Here is a 26,198-nt window from a genome sequence, read left to right as displayed (position 1 = left end):
GCCAGAGGAATTTCAACAGTATGATATAGCCAAGTAATACCAATTATATATGGAAAAATATACTTTAGGACATTTCTCCAGAGCTGTATTCCTCGTGTCCTCCAACCCACAGAATAGTGTATTGATATAATTTGTATTGCTCACACAGCTTCAAAAATGAGGCTGGGGAGTGATGCTGTTCTTAGAAATATCATGCAAGGCAGTACTGGGATAACAGTATTCCCTGGCCCCTTTCCCACCATGACTCATCAACCATGGAGGAAAAACACCGCCAATTGTTCCTCATAATGTGAGGAAGAGCACAGTTGGAAGACTTAGGCACATTCCACTTCATATTATATTCCTTCGTTGCCCTTGGACAGTCATCTGCATTCTTTTCATAGTTTATTTGCATAGGATTATAGAACTATTGATCCCCTAAATAGGGGTGTCAAACTGCCGGCCCGCAGGCTGGTTGCATCATACGGAGGCTGCGCCCACCCCAGCTCCGGCAATGCAAAAAGTTGCAATACGTCACGACACATCACGTGATGTGGCGAGTTTGACACCCATGCCCTAAAACATTAATAGCCTATCTCAAAAGCAAACAAACACTTGAAATACCACTCTGTGCAAGCCGGATATCAACTTTCTATGTCACCTCAAGTCATTGGAGGCAGGGCTCAATGGGAGGATACTTAAAAAAAAAAGAGGATATCTTACAGATTCTCAAAGCAACTGGAAGGAGCTTGCAGGCAGGTTGGTAGATTTCCTTTCTGCTTCACCTGTCTCTCCTAAACTGGGTCTACTTATCAGCCAAAATTTTGCTTGTTTGTCTTGATACTGAGTGTATTGGTATCCTAGAAAGTCAGCATTTATTTGGAAATCAACTGTCTTCCAAGGAATCAATATTTCCATGTCAAAAACAAAAATCAAGACTGCACAAATCAAGTGCCAATCTTTCTCACATCACCAAGTCAAAATGGCTAGAGAGCAGTGGCTGATAATTCAGTGAGGAAAGTTGATGAATAGCTTGCTAAATGATTATATTTCTAGGAAATGAATTGTGCCCTCTCAAAGATTATTTTTATGGTTAACAGTTTTGTTTTTAATATTTTTAATTTTTCTTGTTTTTGTGGTTATCTTTGTATTGCTTTTTTAAAATTCTGTAAGCCACCCAAAGTCACAACACTGAGACAGGAAGATATATCAATTTAATGAATAAATTTTAACAATCCATAGCAAATTAATGCAGCCATTATGTAGGAGCTGCACAGATCCTTGCCCTGACTGCTTCATCACTAGCCATGTTGTAGATTATTCATATGTCAAAACTTGTGTTAAAAGGAGAAACACCATTTTAACAACTGGGGCTTGGATGAGACTTACATGACCTCATTAGCAGATGTCCCTTAACAAGTTAAGAAGGCATGAGAACAAGTCCTTACTATTGTTATGTTCATGATGCATACCTTAATGCATTACTTTACTTTCCTATCACCAAGAAGGTGAAACTAGATCTGTGGTGTTTTTTCCAAGACAATTTTTTTCCAATCTGACTCTGAATATAATTCCCCACCATCTTTTCAGCATACTGTCTGGCATAACTCTACAAATGTGCAGGGCTTCAGACTGGGGCACTGATTACCTATAAGTGTGAGTAAACAGATCATGACATCACACATTGCAAATTCAGTGCTACAGTACATCCACACAAAACCATTCTTACATGTACTGTAAATAATTTTGGGATTATAAAGTGATAAATTAAAACTTGTGAGATGTATTACATTTCATTCTCCCTGCTTTCTTTTGTTCTACAACTATTCATTTCAAACAGTTAATAAAACTTTTCTCTGCAAGTATTGTACAATTATAGCAAACAGGTCACCAATCAGCGGATTCATATATAAGATTATTCAGTTTTATTATGACTGTGCTGTCTAAAGGTCAAATGGAAAAGAGCAACTGAGAAGGGAATTTTGCCAGAAGTAATGCCAACTTCTGACGTAGGAACTCAGAGTTTAGACACAGGGTACATGAAAAGAATAAATAAAGAAAACAATGTTCATTTCATTACATCTCTTACTATATAAAGGATGCAATGGTTTTGTTAATCTTTATATGAAGAACCTACACACTGTAAACAGCAGCTCAAACTTGGGGAAAATGGTATCTAACAAGTTACAATGATTAGAAAAAAGTTTAGCATACTGTAACAAAGTACTTCTTAAACCACATTCTGTGGAACAACTTATTCCCCAAGCAACGTTTTTTTCAAATTTGTCCTCAGCTCCATGAAAAGGCTTTTTGTGGCTTTTGGATCAGTTTAGCCAAGTAAGTACCGCATGCATGAAGAAAATATGTTGGCAGATCAGTTTCTCAGAGGTCACATTGTTAAATTTCTGGGGGGGAAATCCCACAAAAATGTTTGGTTAAAAATTAGAAGAGAATAGGAAATTTTAAGTGAAAAGGCACTGACTTTTTTCATTATTTTTTTAAAGTATCTTTTAACTTTTATTATAACCCATACCAAATATTGAAATAAGCTAAATACTACATTAGCTCTTTGAGCTTTTACCTAGTGCTGGATTGGAGTGCTACCTACTCATTGTTGAGTCAGCAGAAAATATAACCAGCGTGAAAATTTGCTGTCTCAGGCTGCCACTCCCTATCCCATCTCCATTCCCCATTTTAAATCTGCACTCATCTGACTTTCCACCAAAATTGTAATAACGACTAACAGATTCTGTACATCTTAAAGCTGCCCTTGGACTCTGTTGGAGTAAGGAAACACTACTCAAATAGTGTTCATACATCTAAGGAGAATGTAAGCCTGGATCACTTTCTGGCTAAAGAAAACATGAAGGGAACATTACAAGGGACACAGAAGAAAAAAGATGCTACCATGCCAAGTTGTGCCATAGTTTAGATGTAAATGGAGAAAGCCTAAGATTTGAATATACCCTATTCCAAATATTGATGAAATATAGCTTTAAATGTCAGCAACTACAGATAAGTATGATTTGTAACTGATGTATAGGGCAGGGGTAGGCAACCTTGGCTCTTTTATGACTCATGGACTTTAACTCCCAGAATTCCTGAGCCAGCTTGGCTGGCTCAGGAATTCTGGGAGTTGAAGTCCATGAGTCATAAAAGAGCCAAGGTTGCCTACCCCTGGTATAGGGGATGGGAAAAATAATTATTGTGCTTTAATTCAATTTTTTCCTCTCCTCCTCCTTTAAACAAACACTCCAGAACTCTCATGTTTATTTCATTCACTATATTGCTGGGTGTTATATTGCTTTGTAAGATAAACTGATCAAGGAAACAGCCAACATATTTTACCATATAGTGAATTAACTCAAAAACAATTTAAGAAATGCAGCAAGCTATTTGTATCTGCTGCATGCTTAGAGAAAGTTCAGAGAAAACTGAAAAAGGTAAAAAAAAGTTCTAGAATTTGTGTTTTTTATTTCCAGTCACATTGTAAAGCGGTACACTATTTCCAGTTTACATTTTTATTTGAATTGGGTTAGGATTTTTTTTTCTCCTGTTATCATGTCCAAATCCCTGCAGTTTTCTTGGCAAGATTTTTATGAAATGATGTGCTATTGCATCCTTCCTAGAGCTGAAAGTGACTAGCCCAGGGGTGTCAAACTCAATTTCATTGAGGGCCGCATCAGCATTGCAGTTGCCCTCAGGGGGGCGGGTAGGTATGGCCTGGGTGGGTGTGGCCTACTGGGTGGGCGTGGCTAGAGTGCGTATGGCCTACTGGGTGGGCATGGCCAGCTCTACATCGTTCGCATCAAGGGGGCCTATGGGGGCCTGGGCAGGAGTGGGACAGATCTGAGGGTCTCTGGCAGGAGGAGGGTCTCTGGGCCAGGGCCAAGGCAGTGGGGGCCGTTCCCTCACTGTTTCCAGGATGGCTTCGCGGGCCGCATGAAACCACTTCGCGGGCCGGATCCGGCCCCCGGGCCTTGTGTTTGACATGTTTGGACTAGCCCAAGATCACCAAGCTGGCTTTGTGTTTAAGGGGAGACTAGAACTCACTGTCTCCTGGCTTCTAGCCTGATGCCTTAACCACTATGCCAAACCGGCTGTTTCTTTCTTTCTGATTTTAAATTACTTTGAGGGGGGAAAAATGACAGCCTTATAAAGTCGTCTTATCTGCTTTATCGAAATACTCTTAAATTTGTAAATTTGGGATATGATGATTTAGAAGCAGTTGTTTAAAAATAATAGCTGAGAACCTGATTTCAGGAAATTTATTTTTCAGAAACTTTCAGAAAAAGATATCAAACAATGGGCATCATGATTTTCTATTCCTTTTCAATTGAGTAAAGGTAAGTTTTGGCTAATTGCAAAGAGCAGCTTGTGTTCTTCAGCTGCTATTTAGTGATCAATTACTTATATCTAAGGTACCAGAATTTCTCACTTAAAATCAGGTGCAGAAGCTAGCAGAAAATCCCCCCACTATATACTTTAAAAAGGCAAACCGATTCATTGTTTCTTAAGTGCTACATGGGGATCTCCTATCAGCAGGTAACAATTTGCTTCTAAATGGTTCAGAAAAGGAGGGAAATATTAAGTGAACACTTACTGGCTCCAGCATTATGATTAGGCTGCTTTTCTTTAGACTCCTTGAACATTTTTACTTACTTCATGACCTTATATTTAAAGCATATCTTTCTCAGTGTATTCTCTGGAATAAAAACTTTGTTTAAAACTCTTACCTTAAAAATACACACAAACACACACACACAAGCCACATGGCCTACCTAGGCAAGCTAATATATATATATATACAATAGAGGTTTTTCATACTACTTGTAGATATGAATTCCCCAAATATTAATAAAACATGTACAGCCTTGCTCATCAAAACCAGGGCTAAGAAGAAATCACCCAAGTAGAATTCTTCCTTTGCAGCTTCTAGAAATCAAGAGCTCCTCTGCCCAGTCAAGACTTTTATCATTCAACTGTTTGATATCCAGAAATGTATGATGGACCATGACATAAATGAAAAAGGACTGTCTCTTTTAAAGTTGATGCTATTTTTTTAACCATAATAGTAATATTACGGAATGGTTTGGGAACAAGGATTCAATCAGTGTTAGCATTTCAGCCTACAGTCATGTTGATCTCCACTGTAAAACAAAATATTCTACAATACTGTGCGTTGAGCTTATTTTCTACAATCCCCTATCTGGAATACTAGTTTTTCTTATTGAGGAATTGAAAAAGGGCTCACAAGTCCTAGATCTTCTGTAACCACCACAGAATCTTTTCTTGTCAGCATGATTTGCATCTTCCATTTACAAAATTGCATTCCTCAATATTGTACTCATGTTACAAACAGCTACAGTTCAGATCTGCTAATAGTTCAACACATGTATTCATTTTTTTTGCAAACATTCGGTCTCCAAACAAGCTATATTTGGAACACATACAACCTAGGCTGTTTAATTGATGAATAAGTCTACCCACAATCTAAAGCATATGTTGAGTACATGCTATGTTATGTTATGCTATGCTATGCTATGCTAATGGGATGTCTTATAGTATAGCACATAGTGTCCCTTACTTCAAACAACAATGTGTGAGTTTACCTATGTTCAATCAGCTGGGGTAATTTGGAAGAAGCTACATGGACGCAATGGTTTTTTACACTGCACATTTTATATCAGAATTTATTCCATAAAAAGTATCTTATAAAATTATTTTAACAGAAATATTTCATCTATAAATTATACATAAAGATTACATTATAGTTCAAAATCTACATAAATGTTATGAGAAGGGACTCCAATATGCAAGGCTTTAATTTCATGTTTGAAAACACTGCTTGCAAAATTCATGTAGACATTTAAGCTCCATAAACCTGTGTGATTTTACATAGTCAAACAATTTGACATAAAGCTCCTCTGTTAGCAAAACAAAGAATAGATGGAAACTGGATCTCCTGCACAAAAGAGAATTGTTTCTAGTCCTTTCCATAGGCAGGAGAAAAAACACACACAATAAACATAAACATTGATATGATAAAGCATACATTTTATATATCATTGGAATTATTTCATGATTTATTATCTTTCCTGTAAAATAGTTATATACTTAGAAGTTCCTGGATTCTTGTATACCTGTCAATTGGTTCCTATCTGGCCTGTCAGAAGCCCAACATCTATTTTCATAGTAATCTAACAAATTATTTACCCAAAGACATAGCAACTAGACAAATTTCAGAGAAAGGCCAGGTTATCAAATAAAGAGATCCTCATTATTTACACCAAAGACAGGGAACTCACTGCCATTCAAATGGTATTAAATGATAGCTTTAAGCAGTCCTGTGACCTTACCTTATCTGCACTTTAGTAATGGCATGGACATAACTTGGCAATCTTTTTTTTCTCACCATTTCTCTATAACATTGCCTTCATTGGAGAGCCAGTGTGGTACTTCCCTCCGCCCAGTATGCTCCCACAGAGAGGGCCTCCTCAGGGTGCCACCGGTCAAAGAATGTCGACTGGTGGCCCCCAGGGGGAGGGCGTTCTCTGTGGGCGCGCCGGACTTATGGAATCATCTTCCGGTCGAGCTCCAGATGGCGCCTGACCTCCGCTCCTTCCGGCGCGATCTCAAAACCTACCTTTTTGAACAAACTGGCCTGGCCTGATGGGATGGGGTTGGGTTTTATTAATTTGTTTTAATCTATTTTAATGTGTGTTAACTTATTCATGGGCATTGTTTAATCGTTTTTTAATTTTTGTATCTTGTTTTTTAATATGTATTGCCCTGTTCACCGCCCTGAGTCCTTCGGGAGAAGGGCGGTATACAAATAAAATTAATAATAATAATAATAATAATAATAATAATAATAATAATAATGGTTAAGGCACTGGGCTAGAAGCCAAAATTTTGACTGTAAGTTCTAGTTCTGCCTTAGGCCAGCTGGGTAAACTTGGGCCAGACATTCTTTCAGCCCAACTCATCCCACAGGTGGTTGAGTGGGAAACGTATGAGGAAGAAGGAGTATCTCTGTGTGTTCACTGCCTTGAGTTATGGATATAAACAAAAAACAAATAAAATATTTTTCCATCTCATACCTGAAACAAAGTCATTCTTAATTGTTCTTTTCCAACAAACTGAAAGTTTTACTGTCTCTGAAATCTGACACTCTTTATCAACCATTGCAAGTGGGTTACTGAGCAATCAGATTACTCCCAAGAGATAAATTCAAGCTAGCACATACTGACCGGATGCTTTAAACAGTTATAGGCACACACTTCCTCCCCCAGTACCCTGGGTACTGTCCTCCAAAACCATTCTGCTTTGGGTAGGAGAATTCAGTTCTTTTAAATCTGCCTTTCCTTCTGTATCTGCCAGGTATGGGAGTTAATCCTGGATGGGAGACCTGGATCAGTCCCAAAACAGCAGCTGACTAGCAGTAAATAGCCTCTTATGCAGTACAGCAACAGAAGGCCAATTTATGTGCACACACCTAGTGCCTATCAATTGTTTGTACTGTTTTTGAACATAGGCAGTGTTCTTTTGAAAAAGCAGTCAAGCCTTCTTCAGTAAGTCTGAACAACAGTACACAACCGAAAGGGGTTGCACCATGAAGAAAGAAACCCAATTAATGTATTTCCCCCACTTTGCCAATTGCTTCAAGCCTGGTGGATAAACAACTTTCTCTTCCCTTTTGCCTTGGACCCCCACAAGTGATCCTCAGACTGACTCAGTAACTTTGTGAAGGTAATAGGTTTCCATCTCCTGCCTTAAATATGAATAAAATAGTGTACACATTTCCTTTAAAACTTCCGTGTCCTGTACATGTTCTTACCTTTTCAATGTTTTTCCTCAATGTGTTTCTCAATACATTTCATGTCAGATAGAAAATCTAGAAGTTGCTTCAGTTATAAATGTGAGAATTTGAGTGTTTCTTATTTTTCTCCACGATTTTATGGTCTGTTGGACATTTAGGTATCATTTTTTCATGCATAGAAATCATGCTTGAATCAACATTAAAAACATTTAATTAATTTAGAATAGTTGAAGAGACTAACATACCTTTTTTAAACCACAGGCAAAATTTTATTTACTTATTCATTTATTTATTTATAAAATTTATTGGCTGCCCATCTTACGATAGATCAACTCTATTATTACAGTATCTAAAATGATCAATTATTTCTCATCCTAGCACTTCAAAGTTGTCATTATCATCTTGATTTGCAATCTATACACTAGTTTGTACTTCACTAGAAATAATTATTCCTCATTCAAAACAAATAAGCTCCTATAGTGTTACTACAGATATCAACAGAAATCCAAATTGTTACCTGCCTGAGCAGGGGGTTGGACTAGATGACCTCCAAGGTCCCTTCCAACTTATTATTATTATTATTATTATTATTATTATTACAGTTCAGACTGGGTTTTTTTTTCATTGTTCACTTTCACTGGTATTTTCACTTAACACCTGATAGATTTGGTGCTCAGAAGAGTATGTTATGTTCAGTCCAAAGAAGTCACAATGATCCTAACCTGAGCTTCTGAATTAGTTGCCTTGTCTATATTTGCGACACCTCTGTATAATGAAATAAGAGTAATCCAGAATGAAAGCCTTGAATATTGTGTTCAACATATAATTCTTAGACAGAGACAATCCATTCTTAGAAGCTACTTCTGGAATTATTTTTGTTGGAGAAGCAATACTTGGAATATATTAACACCATGCTGGATAAGATAACAGGCCCACTATTCCAAATTCTTTTTCCAGTGGTCAATCAATGGGAATCCACAAGCAGAACAGTAACACCCAGCAATGCCTGCAGAGATATCAAAACATACAAGATGGAAAATGCCAATATTAAATATATAAAAGAGGAAGAACTTATATAATAATGCGACTTCCACCCACTTGCCTGTTTTGACCTCATCTCATGGATGTTGCTGATAACTCTATCTCATTCATAGTCCCCAAAAATGAGTTTCAAGAGGAAAAAAACTTTCATTGTTCTTTTGTATTTAAACCACCATAAAGACTGATCAACAAACCCAATTACTTCAGAGATTCTATTGTTCATACAGCTTCACTGTATGAAGTGAACTATTTCTTGCTTGTCCCTGCATTGTATTTAACCAGTAATTACCACTTCATAAAATGTCATATTTAATCTGACTTCTAAATGCGAGCTTCACATCAACTTAACGAAAAGAAACTCCAAATAGCTTTGCGTGTTTGTTACAGATAAGACAATACTTATCTACTTAATGCATTTAACCACGTTATTATGCTTTCTTCAGCAAAATTCGTCCTGTTTACTTTATAATGTAACCTTTATTATATTAACCTTTATTAATATTACTTTAACTAGCTTGACATTTCCTGAATACCTAAAGTTTTATTTTATTTTGCCTTGCCCTTGATAGAGCAGCTAATCTTAAGAACGCTACACATTTTTCTCAGGTGAGCAGTCCCATATTTGTATTCTTTTGGAACTCTTGAATGGGTATTATTCAAACCAACAAAATCTATAAATTTGCTTCTTTGCCTCTTCAGCTCATGTTTCTTTTCTAAAGCTTCTCCTCTACATTTTCTGGAGATATAGAGAACCCTTTCAGCTTCCAATTTCTCAACCACATATGTTTTATCACTGATATATTTAAATTTTATTTCAGTAATTTTAATATTAATGATTTAGTCCTCAAAATTCTTTCTTACACAATTGCCTATTTGCATTTATTTTATGCAAGGTTATTTTTCTGTATTATGTCAAGAATTGAACTTTAAAAGGATTTTTTTTCTAACATTATCCTTGATATTACCCATTAACATGCAAAGGACAGGATTTGAGTCACCTTTACTGATATGCAATAAACATTTTAGCTGAATGTCTATTACCATAGTTTGGTAACATTAAGTATTCCTTCAACAGTTTTCCTCTCCTGAACACAATTATGACTGCATTGTAGGAGATTATCTGACATGTATTGCACTTTGGGGGAGGGGAAAGGGACTGTTTCCCTCTTATTTTTAAATAAAATATGATACATAAATAGGATTTGAAATGTATTATTTCCAATCAGTCCAATAAGACTCACATTTATCACAATGCTTGGTATTTTTTAGGGGAAAATGCAGGCTGTCCATCCTCTGGCTGGTCCCACTATCAATTGTTCCAAGATAAAATGAGCGTATGACTTTTTTCTGTGCTCATTGCTACTCCTCCTTCCAGTGTCGATCTCAGGATCACTATCCTAGCCCAGAATCCTATAGTAACAAGGGGCAGGCAATATCATAATCTGGAATAAGAAATTATAAAGGGATAGAACTTATTTTCTAAATTCTAAAATATGGGTAGAATTACATTTAATTATCGTTAGAAAGCTTGTTAATTTTAATTTTTCCACTAATTTTAGTAAAGCTCAAAATAGGTCATTTCAAGAGCATAACTTGAAGAATTACACTTTTTTTTAAAGAATCACATAATATACTGACTGCTTCACCACCATTGGCAAAAGTTCTCCTATATCTAACTCCTAACTAGAGATGTTAAGAACTAAAGCTGGGATCTTTCCCCTTTAAAGATGTTGATATGCAGTAGAGTTCATATAGCTCTTCATAACTCAACAAGAAGAACCCAGATTAGTACTATCAGGTTCCTACTACTGAGATTAAATATAAGTAATTTGCCTGAGAATACAAACATCTGGCACAGCTAGGGAATAAAGACTTAAAATATAACCCTTCGAATTTATGATACTCCTTTCTTCAACATTACACATTTGACTTTTCTCACTACTGAATTAAAGTGTTATCCACTCATCCTTAAATTTGTGACTTCTTATATTGCATCTATTGTATCTGTACTCACAGAGTAGTGTTATTCTGATTTGTGAATATACACTATAAATAAGAGTATAAGTAAAACTATTATTCCTCAACTCTAGTGCTGTCTCCTTTCTTGCACATCACTGTCATGAATTTATAGCAGGAGAGGATATGATTCCAAAACTCTCTGTAAGCTATCTCCTTAGTTAAAATAATGTGGAAAAAATATGAGGAAAAACACCAAGGCAGAAATGAGAAGCTATCTTTTTTGTGTGTAAACATTTTATTAATTTTCTAATTTTACAATCTTAAATATTTAATAAACACGTTATCTGAGTCCATTGATACTTCAGTGGTACATGTTAACTTTCTCATTCTAGTTCCAATAATACACCATCCAGTGCTTCCTTGATCTTCTCTTCTTCCGGTGGTATGCATTTTTCCACACTGGGCAAATACAATTCTTGTTATTGTTAATACATGTACAATTAAATATAGACATCTTCATCACATTTTTCTGGTATTATACATAATATCGATAATGTCAGTTTATAATATGTTCTAGCCAAAATATATCTCAATTGCATTTGCACTTAAAAATTCATTTGTTCAATCAGTATCTTGTTTTTCCCACTTTTTAAAAAAAAATAATTTCCCATCAATGTTCAAAATATTTCTATCACTTATAATTTTCTCTGAAATGAGAAGCTATCTTGTCATGACAGCACAACTAGCAAGCTGCTGGGCAATCATCTTTTTTACTTCAGGAGGAAGTAAGGAGGAAGTGACATATTGACAAACATAGAAAAACTGGGAAATAGACAACAAAGATAAATTCACATCTTTTATAGTCTTCTGGACACTGACATAAAGATAAAGGAGGCTCCTGCATCTAAAAGTGAAAATGCGAATTTCAGAAAACTGTCAAATACAATCGTGCAAATATCGCTCCCTCTTCCTTCCCAACTGGAATACTGGACAGTCAACTCAAACTACGGGTGACCCTTAATGACCATAACCAAATAAATTATGTATATACAAGAAAACCACTTCCAGACATCTGCCCTGAAAAATATGGTGCCATCTGAACAGACTCAGGACAGGCCATGCCAAAACTAGAGCAAAGCTCTTCAAGTGGGGAATGGCCAAGAGCTCACATGATTGTGGTGCACCTGAATAAATAATAACCCATATAGTTCGAGAATGTCTCCTCAGGAAATTTCAAGGCACTTGGGATGACCTCATTGCAGCCACACCAGAAGCAATTAGGTAGTTAGCTTCTCTAGATATTGAACCCTACCATCTATTCCAGGGCTTTTCAACCAGTGGTACGGGTACCACCTGTGGTACATTGGCACCTGGCAGGTGGTATGCGACCATCCTAGAAAAGTAGAGGGGGAGGGGAATGAGCTGAACTGGTGGCAGCACTGCACAAGCGAGAGATGGCTGGAGCTGCAGGGCTGTCAGGGCTCAGCGAAAGCGCCAGGATCAGCGTCAGGCTCCAGCTGGAGCTCGGCACTGATCCTGGTGCTTCTGAGCCCATATTTATGACGGTTACAGTGTCCCAGGGTCATGTGAAGTGACCAAAACCTGCTGCAACCACCCAGCAGACGGGGGGAATAAAAACCAAACACCCCCCCCACCCCACCCTCGCTGCCAATCCTCAACAGAAATGCTCACAACAATGGAAACCTTGGACAGGAGGGCAGGCAGGTGTCTTGCTCGGCTGTGGCTTGGGGGCACTTTTTTCAGTGCCATTGTAACTTCAAAAAGTCACTAAGTGAACTGTTGTAAGTCGAGGACTACCTGTACTTCATCACTTTTTTCTTTTTTTTTTTGGTCAAGTTTTTGATACCTTGCTAGGCGACTGGTGGTATTCGGATGCTGCCATATCCTAAAAGTGGTACAATGGGTGAAAAAGTTGAAAAGCCCTGATCTATCCTATTGATTCTGTAGCACTATATCATGGCGATTTTATCATGTTTTTACCCTAATTTAATATTTTACTTCATCTGTTGTATTGTCCATCCACTTTACATACAAGTATTTGCTGAAGCTTTATTTAAATTGATATTTACGTTTGCATACAGTAGTGGCCAAAATTATGGAAACCTTGGGGGAAAAATGTACATTTGAGGTTTGATGGCTAATAACACCACTTTGTTTTGGAGTAGTACCATAAAACTATATATCAATGGAAAGATAATTTAATCAAGAATGTAACACAACAAAGTTTGTTCAGTAATTTGTATTCTATGAAAAGTTATAGTCAAATAACCAGAAAAAGGAAGCACAACTTGCTTAGGTTGATACCAGGTAGCTTTCCTTCATCTGATTGTAGCCAATGAGCATGACTGTTTAGAGAACCAATCAGGTGTCATCTTGTTTTAGCAATGAGCCAATCAGATCACAGTAGGATTTAATTATTGTCATGTATTGAAGCTGAGAGGAGGACATTTGTCAGTGTGTTAATGTGATCGCTATCAAGTTGGTTGGGTTTTTTTGTGTTTCATTTAGTGAGCTTGTAAAACATAATAAAATTAAAGTAATGGTGCAAAGAGTTGACTGGTTGTCCAGAAAGCGATGTAAAATAGTATTATTAAGTGAACAAAGCTACAGCTATAAAGAAATTAGAAGAAAAATTAGTGGAAACTTAACCAAAGGTGGCATTTCTAAGTTTTTGAAGAGGTATAAGGAGACTCAGTCCCTATAAAACCACACTGGTAAAGGCAGGAAAAGGTGCACAACAGCAAGTAATGATAGAAGAATTAAGAGACTGTGCTTACATGACAGAAGAAAATCATCTGGGTGTATACAAGATGAAATGGCGCAATGCAATGTGAAGTTGAGTGCAAGGACTGTTCGGCGCAGACTGCAGGAATTTGAGCTAAAATCTAGAATTCCACGAAAAAAGCCAGTTTTATCTCTCAAAGAAAGATTGAAAAGACTAAACTGGGCTAAAACCCATGTTACCTGGACAGAGGAACAATGGGACAGTGTTATTTGGAGTGGTGAGACCAAGATCTCCCTATTTGGTAGTGATGGCATAAAATACGTAAGAAGAATCAGAGAAGATTTGCATCCTGACTGCATTGCATGTACCGTGAAACACCCAGTCAGTGTTATGATCTGGGGTTGTATGACATCCAAAGGTGTGGGCAGAATTTGTGTGATTAATGGGAATATAAATGGCCAAAAATACATTAATGAAATACTTGAGCCCAAACTAAAGCCTTCCACACATGATCTTTTCCAAGACAATGAAGCATTTATATTTCAACAGGATACAGCTCCATGTCATGTTGCTGCTGTGTGCAAAAAGTGGTTTCAAGATAATCATATTCCACTGCTGGAATGGCCTAGGACAGTGGTGGCAAACCTATGGCCACTCCTCCTCAGCAGCAGCGCCCCCAGAGGAGAGTTGCCCCAGAGCACAGTCCGCGCAGAGCAGCACAGCCAAGGGCATGGCAGCCAGGCAGCGGGGACAAGACTCTGCTCTCATGCTGTCACACGCAGATGATGCTGTGGGGCATGGGTGGAAGGCGTGGCTGCCATGGTGCTGCTGGGCTGCCTGGGTGATCTGCTGCGGTGGGCCGTGGAGGCGGGTGGCCATGGGGGGGCGCAGAGCGGGGGTGGGCAGGGAGGTGGGGGCAGTTTTGGGGCACTCGGTCTCTAAAAGGTTCGCCATCACTGGCCTAGGAATAGCCCAGACCTTAACCCAATTGAAAATCTATGGAGCCGACTAAAGAAACTTGTTAGTCAGAAGCAACCCAACAATAAAACCCAGTTAATAGAAGCAATCATCCAATCTTGGTTTCACATTATAAGAGCTGCAGTACTAAAGGACTTGGTTCACTCCATGGGAAGAGAGTGTAAGGCTGTAATTCATGCTAAAGGTTACCCAACTAAGTATTAACTGACATGGTGATAATTTTTGTATATCTCATTTTTTCTATGGTGATAATTTTTGTATATCTTTTTTCTACATGTTTCACTTTTCTTCAAGAATAACTGCTATTTTAATAGCAAATCCTTCATAAAAGTTATTGCATTACATTCTTGATTAAATTATCTTTCCATTGATATTTAATTTTATGGTACTACTCCAAAAAAGTGGTGTTATTAGCGATCAAACCTCAAATGTACACTTTTCCCAAAAGGTTTCCACAATTTTGGCCACTACTGTATATAATGTGGTTTATTAGAGTTGTAAATCAATGATTGTATGACCTTTGAAGATATATTCATATGCCATACACTAATATTATGATTGTGGAAAGGTGTTGATATCGCCCCCTTTTTCCTTACAAAAATAAGAAAGCCCAGCTTCCTTCTCCTCTGATTTGTTAGAAGCTAGGAAAGAAGTTGGTGAAAGAAGAGAAGAGATGAGTACCTAATGACAAATATAAATGGATGATTAGTGCTTAGCCAGTAATCAAAGGGAAAGAGATGTTCCTCCATTTTCCAGTGGTTTGTGATATCTGAACACAAATAAAAGTAAAGTAACCTGACCTCCAAAAGAATGATCAAATATTAGACTTTATATATAGACCTTGATTTTGTGATGAAATATTAACAATTTAAGAAGGAAATGTTATTTAAAACCAACACACTTAAAGATGAATTTAGTCTATTTCATTTACTATTAGCCCAAGGCAGAAAACATGGCCTCAGTCCATGACTACAGTACTATATTAAAGCACTAGTGGGCCCAAAGACACTATGTCAACCAAAATCCAATCACCCAGATTACTCACATATTTCTATTCCTACCTACATCACTCCATATTCACTTTTCTTACACACACAAACACACACACACAGAATCACTATAAGATTGCTTCTTCCATTATGTAATCATAAGCATCCCTGTCATGTTTTTCCACATCTTCCCCAGTGTAACCCTCAGTCTATTTCCTCTTCCTCATACCAATTCTCAGCTCTCACCATCTCCTGCTGAAGTTCAGCTGGATAAGGCTTCCATTCTTTTCAATGCACTGGATTGCCCTGAATTCATTTTGGTCATGTCAGTTTTCATACTCTGCCCTGTTGTAGAACTGTTCTATCACATCAGGCAGTGGTCATAAAATCTGTCCCTTTCTCTTACAAATTGGGGCAGTCAATCCAAGGCACTGGTCTCTAGCCCTCCAAATCGTTATTTCCTAAGAAGAAAAGTCATTTAAAAGTCACGGGCACCAACTTGACTCTTCACAGGAAATGAAGAGGTACAGTCACAGATCTTGCAAAGTACAGGGGCACCTCCGGGCAACCTATGCTTATTCCAAGATTATGGAATAAGATATTTTCTATGTGAATAGGCATAACTCTGCATAGCACAATACATGTTTATACCTTCCTACTTGATCCAAGGTGGTTCAGTAATTACAAACAGCAGTCATAACAAAGTGTATGGAAGATACTATAACTAGTCTAGCAAAAACAAAACAAACATTTTAGCATCAATATTTCTTTGAATGGAGATAACAGTAAACCATACTGGTCACAGACACTCTTAATAAACATATCGCAATCAGGGTACAAAATTGCAATGCTTTCATGTTTTCTGCTTAGAAAGCTCTTCTAAATCTATGGAATATAAGACTTAAGACACTTCTGCATATTTCAATTCATAATCACTATGGCCTATAAAAACTAAAAATTAGTTAGCATTAAAAGGTTAAATGACAAGAGCTACATGTGCCTCCTACTCTCTTTTCAGATACTATTTTCTCCTAGTTGGATTTGCTTCAAAAGCTAATTTCAGGCTAAAAGAAAACTGGTGTTGGGAGAAGGGGCAACTGCAGGAGTTAAGCCACACAGGCCATGGTGAGAGGATTCCCATTCATCTTACCTGCTCTTAAACCTGAAGTTTCAACACATCTCATATTTGGATTTGACTGCTCCAGATATGGGTTTAAATAAATGATCAGACGCCATGTCTCATTTAGCCTTACTGGAAAGTTACTTCCGAGAAAGCATGTGTGCAAGAAGATTGTCAGTACAAAAGATCAGAGATAGCTAAAAAAATTCTATCACAAATGAATTCTAATTCCAATATTGAAAAGCAAGTGTGATAGATTATAACACTAACAAAAAGAAGATTCTCAATAGCTGGTGTTACTGAAGCATGGTTGCCAAACACAGCAAATCAATAAAAGAGCAAACATGGAGTGCATCAAGAAAAAGTTATATTTCCACAAAGTGGGAAACACGAAAGCATATTAGCTTGCTAAGAATGGAAGTATTATTATTTCTTATCCCACTTTTATTATTTATATAGCAAATACCTATAGTAGTCCTTCCCCATTTTGCCCACAATAGCCCTGTGAGGTGAGTTGGCTGAGAGTGACCCAGTTGGCTTTCATAGCTAAAGCAGAACTAGAATTCAGTGTTTTCTGATATATAACATGGCATAATGGTGATCAGGAAAATACTTTTAATAAATTGCAAATGCCTTCTCACTTCAATTTTTAAAAAGTAACTAGTTTAGCAGTGAGAAATATCCAACTCTATGAAAGTAATATGAAACTAGATTAAAGATTAGGCTGATAGAGGAAAAAATTGCAAATAATTCCTCAATAAACCTGTGTACAAGTTACTGTTCCCTAATTTCATATTTTTTTTCTGCAATCATCACCATCGTCATCATCATTTTAGCCGTTGTCTATCTACTGCAGGATGAAGGCCTACTCTGCATGTTTCCAACCTATACGGTCCCAAGAATGGTATTTTCACCAAGCAACCCAAATTTATGAATATTCAATTATGCACCTCACATGTGCAATATCTTATACAAGGATGAGAAGCTTCTGTTTTAAGTAGAGGGCTAGATTCTCAGAGCCTCCACACTAAAGTTATGTACCTAAAGTCAAAATCAAACACTGGGAGAACCAGAAATAGCAATGAAGTATTTCTCCTCTTGTGCTACCTCCTTTACTATTTCTGCTCCAGAAAATCCTCTTCTTCTACCATCACAAGGAGCATTTTGACTGGATAAAATTAACACCTAAATGGATTAGAACTAAGGGTAAACTAAGAAGAGGCTGTACACTAGATCCAAACTGCCACATATAAGAAATCCTATCCTTATAGCAACCTCACTCAGAACTGCAAAATAAAAAAGATATTTCTGAAGTTTTCCATACTTTACTTTTCCCCGTGAGTTTCAATGTTTCTGTCACTAACACAAAAAGGCAAAAAGAGCCTCAAAAACATGCCACTGTCCTCACTTCAACTTATGTAAAAGCTCAGATGGTATAGTGGTTAATTTCTTGTATCATGGCTTAGCATAAGATAACCTTTATTGTCATTTTTTTTTACTGAGGGCACAACGGGTGGGCGCGGTTTCGGCATGATGCACCTGGTGGGAGGGGCGGCAGTTTGACACCCCTGATGTATAGTAACATTCTTATTTTTTAGAATTCATATTACAGCATGGTTTGAGTTTGGCCTAGTGGTTAAAGCACAAGGCTAGAAAGCAGGAGACCTTGATTTCAAGTATGAAAGCCAGTTGTGTGACTTTGGGTCAGTTTCTGTCAGCCCAACCAACCTCACAGGGAAAATTGTTATGGGGAAAATAGGAGGAAGATGTGTTGAGTATGTTCACCACCTTGACTTATTTATAAAATAATAAAGGTGGGATAGATAAATAAATAAGGCAGGCTAATAAAACACTAAGGTCTCTTGACATGCAGGAGTCTTCTAAGCTCTGAATACATGAAGCAACCAACCTACTCAGCCCCAACCAGAATTGTAAATTGGCATCTTTAACAAGAAAATCATTGCTTTTGTGTAGAAAAAAACGTTGTCTAAATTTTGCTATTCCTAGCTGGGAAAAAGCAAACGCAATCAATAGTGACTGGATTTCTAGTGGAAAATATTAAAACTAAAGAAATATCCATAACGGACATACCAGCTGCTTTAAAATTTCTGTTGGAAGAAAGCTAGCTACTCCAGAGGGCACATTCAAGCAGCTAATCTCTTTATGATAATAATGAGATTCAACAGAGCTGTACCGTCCCACTTCCCGTGATGGGTAACACCCAACCGTTTAACTAGTGAGGCAGTGAGTTTAAAAGGGAAAGGAAATGGTTGGAATGTGAAGCTTGTTCGCGTTGAACCGCTGGATCGCTACGTAGTGCTGCAAATGCAAACCCTATTGGGAAGCAAGGTGCGGAAACAGCTAGAGGACTCAACCCTAAGCTGATTTGCACCCCAGTTTCTGACTGGCCTAAGCCAACACCGGCATGCAAAGCCTCGAGAGTTTCCTGCGAGCAAAATAAGTGCCTCCCTTCATACTCTTCCCCGCCCCGATCTGTGGGCCCTTTTCTTCCCGCCTTTCTTCGCAAGACTATTTGCGCGCCTGATCGAGAGCAACAGCGGAGCGTGCGCAACGCGAGCTTGGGGTTGAGGGCGCTCCTCTGCCAGTCTCGCCATTTGCAGGGCTGGAGAACTCCCCCAGCGTTGTCTTCCTCAAGGGTGGCCTCGCTTTCTCAACTCACGCGCCCGCCCACAAAGACTTATGGTGCAACCTCCTTTCTTCCTTTGAATGCCGTTACTGAATCTTTATTTTTTGGTGGAAAAGATTAATCCCTCAAGAGAACGTACTGACAGCATTCTGCAATGGTCACTACAAGTCACTAGTTCTAGTAATGGTTACTACATTACTAGTCCCGCTCTAGGCATGAAAGGGTTACTTTGGACCAGTCACTAGTCATTCTTAACCTCACATGGGCTTTTAGTTGTGGGGAAAAGGAGGAAGGAGTGTTGTGTTTGCCTCGAGTTATTTTAAAAATAATAAAGACGGGATGTAAATAAATAACAAAAATGACTGCTACAAGCAACAGAACTTCTCCCTTGTTCAGAGCATAAAATGTCATGCGACGGTTAGAATTTTAATTCTGCCTCAACATCTTTTTCCATGTGCATATGAGGCAAAATTATTTTACATTCATTCTTGTTAAGACCAATTTTCAGATGGCAGGAGAAACAAAAATCAGTTTATTTCTGGTGTGCAAAAAAAGTGGGTTTTCTTTTCTCTACCCAGGCCTAGAGAGAGAACCTGACAGAATCTGTGCTCTGTGGAGGAACGCACTTTCGGGAGCATTTAAGACGAGGTTTCCCAAATTAGTTAGGAGTCCAGCTCCCATTATTTAAGACACGCCCGACGGGCCGAGGAGAATAAAGGTTGCAGCCCAGTGTACGTAAGGAGCCCGCGGCGAAGGCTTAAGAGAAAGCTTAAAAGACCACTGCCCAGAAGACAAAGCGGCGGGAGACGTAGAGAACGACGGGCCCCGCCTGGAGCCGGCCTTTCGCGCGGCGGTGGGAGGGAGAGGCGGGCCCCACGTAACAAGAAAGACGCGCGCGCGCGCATCGCCAACAAGACTGTTCAGTCAACAAATTGTTCCTTTCCCGTCGTGGGAGGAGCCGCCGCCGCCTTTAGCAAGGCGAGAACATCAGTTCCTTTCTCTTGCCACCCGCCCACATTCTCTTGTCGCCGCAACACCCATCAAGTTTTCAGGCTGTCGCTCTGCGGCTAACCCCCTCGCCAATCCGCGCCTTCGGGTCTCCCACCCCCACCTTAAAAGTGGGGAGGGGGGGAAGAGGCGTGCCGGCTTTGTCAGGCAGACGCCAGCTGGTGGGGTGGCCTTCGGAGGGGAGGACCGCACAGGGGCGGGGGATGTTTTAACTGTCTCCCGGCAGCTACCGATTCTCATACCAGCCGTAGGAAGAAGAAAGCAAATGAAGCATGAACTGCCCCTCTCCTTTACAAATGAGCACGTGCTTTATGTGGCCTTGCGCTAGAGGTCAGTTACTCCGACCAATTTGGCCAAACGCTTGCCGTTGCAAGCCTTTGTGGCGATGTGGTCGCGAGTAAGCAGGTCCCGTTACTCTCGAGTAAGTGTGTTTCTGCATTGCATGCTTGGAAGGTTTGAGGGCCGAATACAGGTTTTAATAATTGTGGCAAGACGCAGAAGTCTTTCATACCGCAACCCTTCCTCATTCGGTTATGTACATTTAAAAGACTTCAAGTAAACAAGCCCGGAAGTACGGCTGCCAACTGAACAAACAATGCCTCCCTTAACCAAACTAGTGCTTGCGGCCCGGTAAGACGCCTCCAGTGTACACAATCTCTGCATTAAAAGCGCAAGATTTCAAAATCTCTTCCAACTATGCTGTCCTTATTGGACTCTACAACGGGAAAACGGGCATTAACGAGAACAGATCCGTTAACTCAGATTAGCCTCCACGTCTAAGATTTCACTCTTGTATGTTTCCTGGGAGTAAATCTCGGTGAACGCCGTGAAGTCCGAGTACGGTAGACTTGCGCAGGGGTAACGGTATTAACCCACTTCCTTCCCGTTATGCTCTAGTAATAGGCTAATATCGCTAGCCTTGCGCAAGTCTACCGTACTCGGACTTAAGCCCTACGATGTTCAACGAGATTTACTCCCAAGAAACGTACAAGAGTTAAATCTGAAGATTTGGGGGGCGGGGTGAGGAGGCTAACCGATTTAGCCAGAGCAGCTAGCACGAAACGATTCTTCTTGAAAGGTATTCAATAAAAGCTTAAACAGGGTGCACTTTGTTTTCCCACAAGCTCGTTAGCCCCTGGTGTTACCCGCTGCCTGCCCTTTGTAATGAGCGCGTTTTAGCAGCTAGCCTTGGGAAACGCCACTTGCTACTCAAGTCATTACGCCACCAACAGACCAACTGCCGCCCCTTTGCTTTTCTCTTCCGAGTCTTTTAAAAGACCAAGAAAACTTTCGCGTTTTGCTTTGTGTTTTTTTTTAATCCAGCCGAGGAGGTGGCCGATGAGTGGCTGACGGACGCTTTAAAGAGGCTTGATTGGGTTGCTTCACCACCCATACACTCACGCGCTGCCGGTCAAGGAAGAGCCTGCCCAACTTTTCTTCCGAGAGCTGTCACTCCCAGCTCTGCAGATCCAGCCCACAAGTTCTCCCTCCGCTGGATTTAAAGAGGCAGCGACTCTGTTCCCCCCCTCCACACGCGCGCCCTTTTTCCCCCCCTTTCATTCTTCCAGACACGTACCCGCGCTCGCTTTTGCACAGGCGCGCGTCCTTTTCTTGCTGTCTCCGGCTCCGCTCAACTGCTTTAGATCGTCCGAAGACTCTCCGAACCCTCCCAAGCTCTGACCCCGGAGGCGGCTCTTCCAAAATACGAATCGCTAAGCACCCATCTATATATTGTCCGGTGGTCTAAGGAACAAGGGGCTAGGAGGGAAGGCTGCTTGAGCGGGCGGTGTGTACGAGACGACATTCCTTCTACAGTTATTTCGGAAACCCGTCAGGGAGTTGGCAAAAAGGGAGCGGGCGGTTGTTGGCCGCCTCCGCCATGCAGAGCTTTCAACTCTTCTTCAAACGGTCCGCTTTGCTTCCTGGATTCCCTTATTAGTTATAGGACCAAAGTTTCCTCTCCCCGCCCATTCCCCGGTTTCAGCCAAGCATCCCTCGCTCGCTCCCCTCCCAAACTCCCACATCCGTTCAGGCGAGAAGCGAGAGCGAAATGAAAGAGCGCCTGCCCACAAGGGCTCCGCAGCCGCCCCCAGCCCCCTTGCCCGCCCCCTTACCATGATCAGTGTGTGATTCCTCTGCTCGGCTGTAGCAGGCTCGGCATCTTGTGGCTGTTTGCTTGAATGTGGTTGCTTGCTGCCACCTCCGGAGTTCGATTTCTTGGCCCTTTGCTCCAGGGTCCTCTGGTAAAGGCTGACTGTGTCCCTTCGCTCCAGCTCCAGCTGCTCGGCCTGGGCTTGCTGGTACCTGTTCTCGCAGCTGACGTGATGTCTCCGGCAGCCTTCAATGCGTTGCCTGAGCCTCTCCACCACGGTGCTGTGTTTGGGAATGCCGCCGCTCCCGTTAGTACCGCCGCCGCTATGAGTAGCATTGTGGCCGGGAGGAGGCCCGTGGGGAGCGCTGTTCACGCCGATCCCGGCCCCGCCGAGACTGCCGCTCAGGTTATTGTTAAGACAAATGCTGCTGCCGTTGGTGGCGACAGCGGGGGTTGGAAAATCCCCCATCCCTTTCCCCGTGCACACTATTTTGGAAGAACTTTTTTCCCTCTCCCCTTTTACACGCGGGCGCCACACAGCTGGCAGAAACGCCGAAGGAGGGGGAATCCTCCTTTTGGGATACTCTCTAGCGGGCCATGGAAACGCTAACAGACCCAAGCAAAAAATGTTTGGGGGTTGTAAACAACGCAGCAAAACCTCTTTCTTGCCGATCCTCTCGGATGGGAGGGAGGGGTTAAAAAAAAAAGCCCAAAGCCGGAGGTGCTGTAAGGTTATCGCCAGACACAATCAACAAACAGAAGGTATCCGAACACAGGGAGCACAGCCGCCGCCGCCGCTCGGTTACAAACTCCAAGGAGGAGAGCTCAGAGCTGCTCCCCTTTTAAATAATCCATCCTTTCCGAAAGAAATTCCGGAGCGAAAGCCTTCTTGGTCTCCTCATGTATTAAAACGGAAAAATAGGAGAGGGGGAAAAAACGTCCCCAAAAGCGGTATGTAGAGATAGAACCTTTCCGCACTTGCACGTTCACAAAACACCTAGGACGGGCACCCACTGGTCAAGGAACACACATGTACAACCCACAATGCATTCACACCTCACACCATCCGAAGACAGGCAACGCCGCTTTCTTAATTGTGTTTTCTTTCCGGGGAAGGAGGGGGGAGAAAAGGGAGGGAGAAAAAGTTTGGGTGTTTATGCCGCACCGTGTTCTCAAAAGTACTTTGGCTGCTCAGTTGTATTTTTCAACAGGAACCTTAAAAAGCAAATCCTCCGGCTGGGGGGAAAATCAACACGTGAACAATCCGGGGCGATCTGCAAAGGTCTGGCTGGCTGAAGGACTGGCAGAGCGTCGGCGGAGCTGCTACACGCAGAGCGACCGGCTCGGGTCTCTGCTCTGCCCGCTGCTTCTCCTCTGCCACCATCACAAGGATCAAGTGCGTTACTCTTCCACCTCCTCCGCCTCCTCGTCCATGCCAGCGGAGTGATACCAGGACAAGAGCGCTCAATAAACAGAGCCGCAGCAGCTCCAGCTCCTCCAGGCCGTGAGGCAGTCCCGGGGACAAGGTGCAAAATCCGGCCCGGACCTTTTAGCCAGCAGGAACGGACCCGACGATCCCCACCTAATTCCCCCTCCGGCGCCTACTCGCGCTGTTCGTTACCTTGGGCGGAAAATCAGCTCTGCCAGGACGGAACAAGAAAGGATCCGAAGGGAAGCTGGCGAAGCAGTCAACTTTTGACCTGGTCGCGTGTGATATGTGTGTCTGTGTAATATGCGTGCTTGTTTGTGTCCGGTTTCCTTATTAAGCTTCAGTGCAAGCCGAAGCTGTGTATCATGTTAGCCTAAATTCTTGCGTACTACATTGTCAGAATCTGTGCATGGCTCCGCCAAAAGGGAGCAGCCTCTTCGCCTGCCTTGTCTGATAACCTTTTCCACATGGAAAAGTAAAGACGGAGCGGAGGAAAAAAAAAAAGAGGCTGGCTTTAAAATGAACCCTGATAAGCCTCCCTTCTCCCCCCACCCCATTTGGAAATATTCGTTGTGAAATGATTAGTGTTAGCAGTCTTTTACTCCTTCACTCGAGAGTAAATACATGTTTTCAGACAAACTTATTTTCAAGTTGGTTTAAAGATAATCTCTGTAGCTTAAACTCCAATATATATGCATTGCATGGTATTTTCTGTTGACATTCTGTTACAGTTAATTCAGTAGGCTCAACTTTAAAAAAAAAGATTAGGATGCAAAAGGCTGCCCCCACTTTTTTTCTATACAAGACTCCCAAAGAGGTTCAGCACAGAAGATTAAAAATAACCACTTCTATGTTGTTTATTGCCTTGTAACATTTGTAACAAGAAAAAGATTACTGAGGCAAGGAACTTAAAAAGAAATCAGGGCAAAACAATTAAAAGTAAACATTTACTAGGAACTAAGGCATAATACTGTATTGCAATAAAGCCACATTTACCTTTTGTACCCATATTTATTCCTTACTCAAATTACAACAAAATAAGAATTCGAGTGAGAACTGGTAACAATCTGAAGTATTTCTGAACTTTCTATTTTTAAAAAAGAAAGGTAAATGTTTATTGGATGAAAATTACATTTTTCCAACAACACAGGATTGCTAACTAGTGAGAATTGTGTACATGTTTATCTTATTTTGTATATAGGCATAGTTAATACTACCATTGCCTTCAAATAAAAGTTTCAGCCTAAATAGATTTCAACAGGTTTAAAGCTGTAATTCTCTACTGTACTTGGAAGTATTTCTTCTCCACTCTTACATTTCAGTGATACTCATTTAAGTCAGAGTCTCTCAACTTTTTGCAGTTGAGAATAAATATTTAGAAAATGCTGAGACCACTCAAATACATGCTGTACACCTGTTTTCATTCTTAAGAGCATGTAAGTTCACATTCTTTTGTGAGTAAGGTAAGGATTATGGTATTATTTGGAGATACTCTCTATCCTGAAAGACTTTAAAAGTAAGTTTGATACAAAAAAATCAATTCAGAATTAAGTACTTGCCACTTGATTGTATCTGTCTCATAACTTGCTGGTCAAGAATTTGACAGAAATCTAATGGCAAATAGGAGCAAGTAGATTTTCAGCCCAATAAAAGCATGCTTTTATACTGTACGTTCTTTAATGTATTTCCTATTTGTATATTGGAGAATGTGTTGCTTGCGTAAGATCACAATTCGACATGCAAACTCATAGTAACTGCTTTTGGGATCTGCTTGCTTTTGTTAGTTTTTTTGAATGTTAATATTTATTACATTTATATGCTGCTGCAATGCCACAGGAGTCTTGTCAGCTCTGTAGGAATGTAAAGAATATTAAGACATCTACGGTCCAGTTGAAATCATACAAACCTTAAACATGCAAACCAGAACATCCAAAAAAACAAAGTTTCAAATGTATTGTGGAAGAGCTCCATCTTGAACTCTGTAAGGCAGCCAAAGTCTGGACTAAACTCACCTCTGGTGGAAGGCCTTTCCAGGGGGCTAGCACTGCTACAGAAAAGCAGTACTTCTGTTTTTCAACTCCCCACATCTCTAAGTGGACAACCACCAGCTGTTTGTCCCAGCAAGCAAGAAAGTAACTTGATGCCAAACCATAAAGAGCTTTACAGGTTAACACTAGCATTGTTAATCATAGCTCAAGCCAATAGGAAGCCAATGCAAACCCTGCAGAAGAAGAGTAACGTGCTATTATAGGTGAGTGCCACATAATAGGCTGCTGTGCTTGGGAACAACAGAAACTTTCTGAGTTCTGTGTAGAGTGGGTTGCAGTAGTAATGGGCATAACTATTGTAGTTAGCCATATTACTAGTTGTCAGTTTCAAAGTTTGTCC

At 40.4% G+C, this 26,198-nt stretch overlaps 1 protein-coding gene across 2 annotated transcripts in view; it reads right to left on the bottom strand.

Annotated features, from left to right (window-relative positions):
- Positions 1–24,734, bottom strand: part of MAML3 (mastermind like transcriptional coactivator 3) — a 354,956-nt gene extending 330,222 nt beyond the window's left edge. For both annotated transcript variants that reach the window (XM_081332096.1, XM_081332097.1), the window contains exon 1: positions 22,404–24,734. In XM_081332096.1, the coding sequence (XP_081188222.1) occupies positions 22,404–22,850 (447 nt within the window). In that variant the 5' untranslated portion in view covers positions 22,851–24,734. The remainder of the gene's footprint in view (positions 1–22,403) is intronic.
- Positions 24,735–26,198: the final 1,464 nt, after the last annotated feature.

The sequence above is a fragment of the Vipera berus genome (assembly GCF_964194415.1).
Source record: "Vipera berus genome assembly, chromosome: 7".
In the NCBI taxonomy this organism is placed as follows: domain Eukaryota; kingdom Metazoa; phylum Chordata; class Lepidosauria; order Squamata; family Viperidae; genus Vipera; species Vipera berus.
The sequence above is the reverse complement of the archived record's forward strand: the minus strand, read 5'-3'. Positions and strand labels throughout refer to the sequence as shown.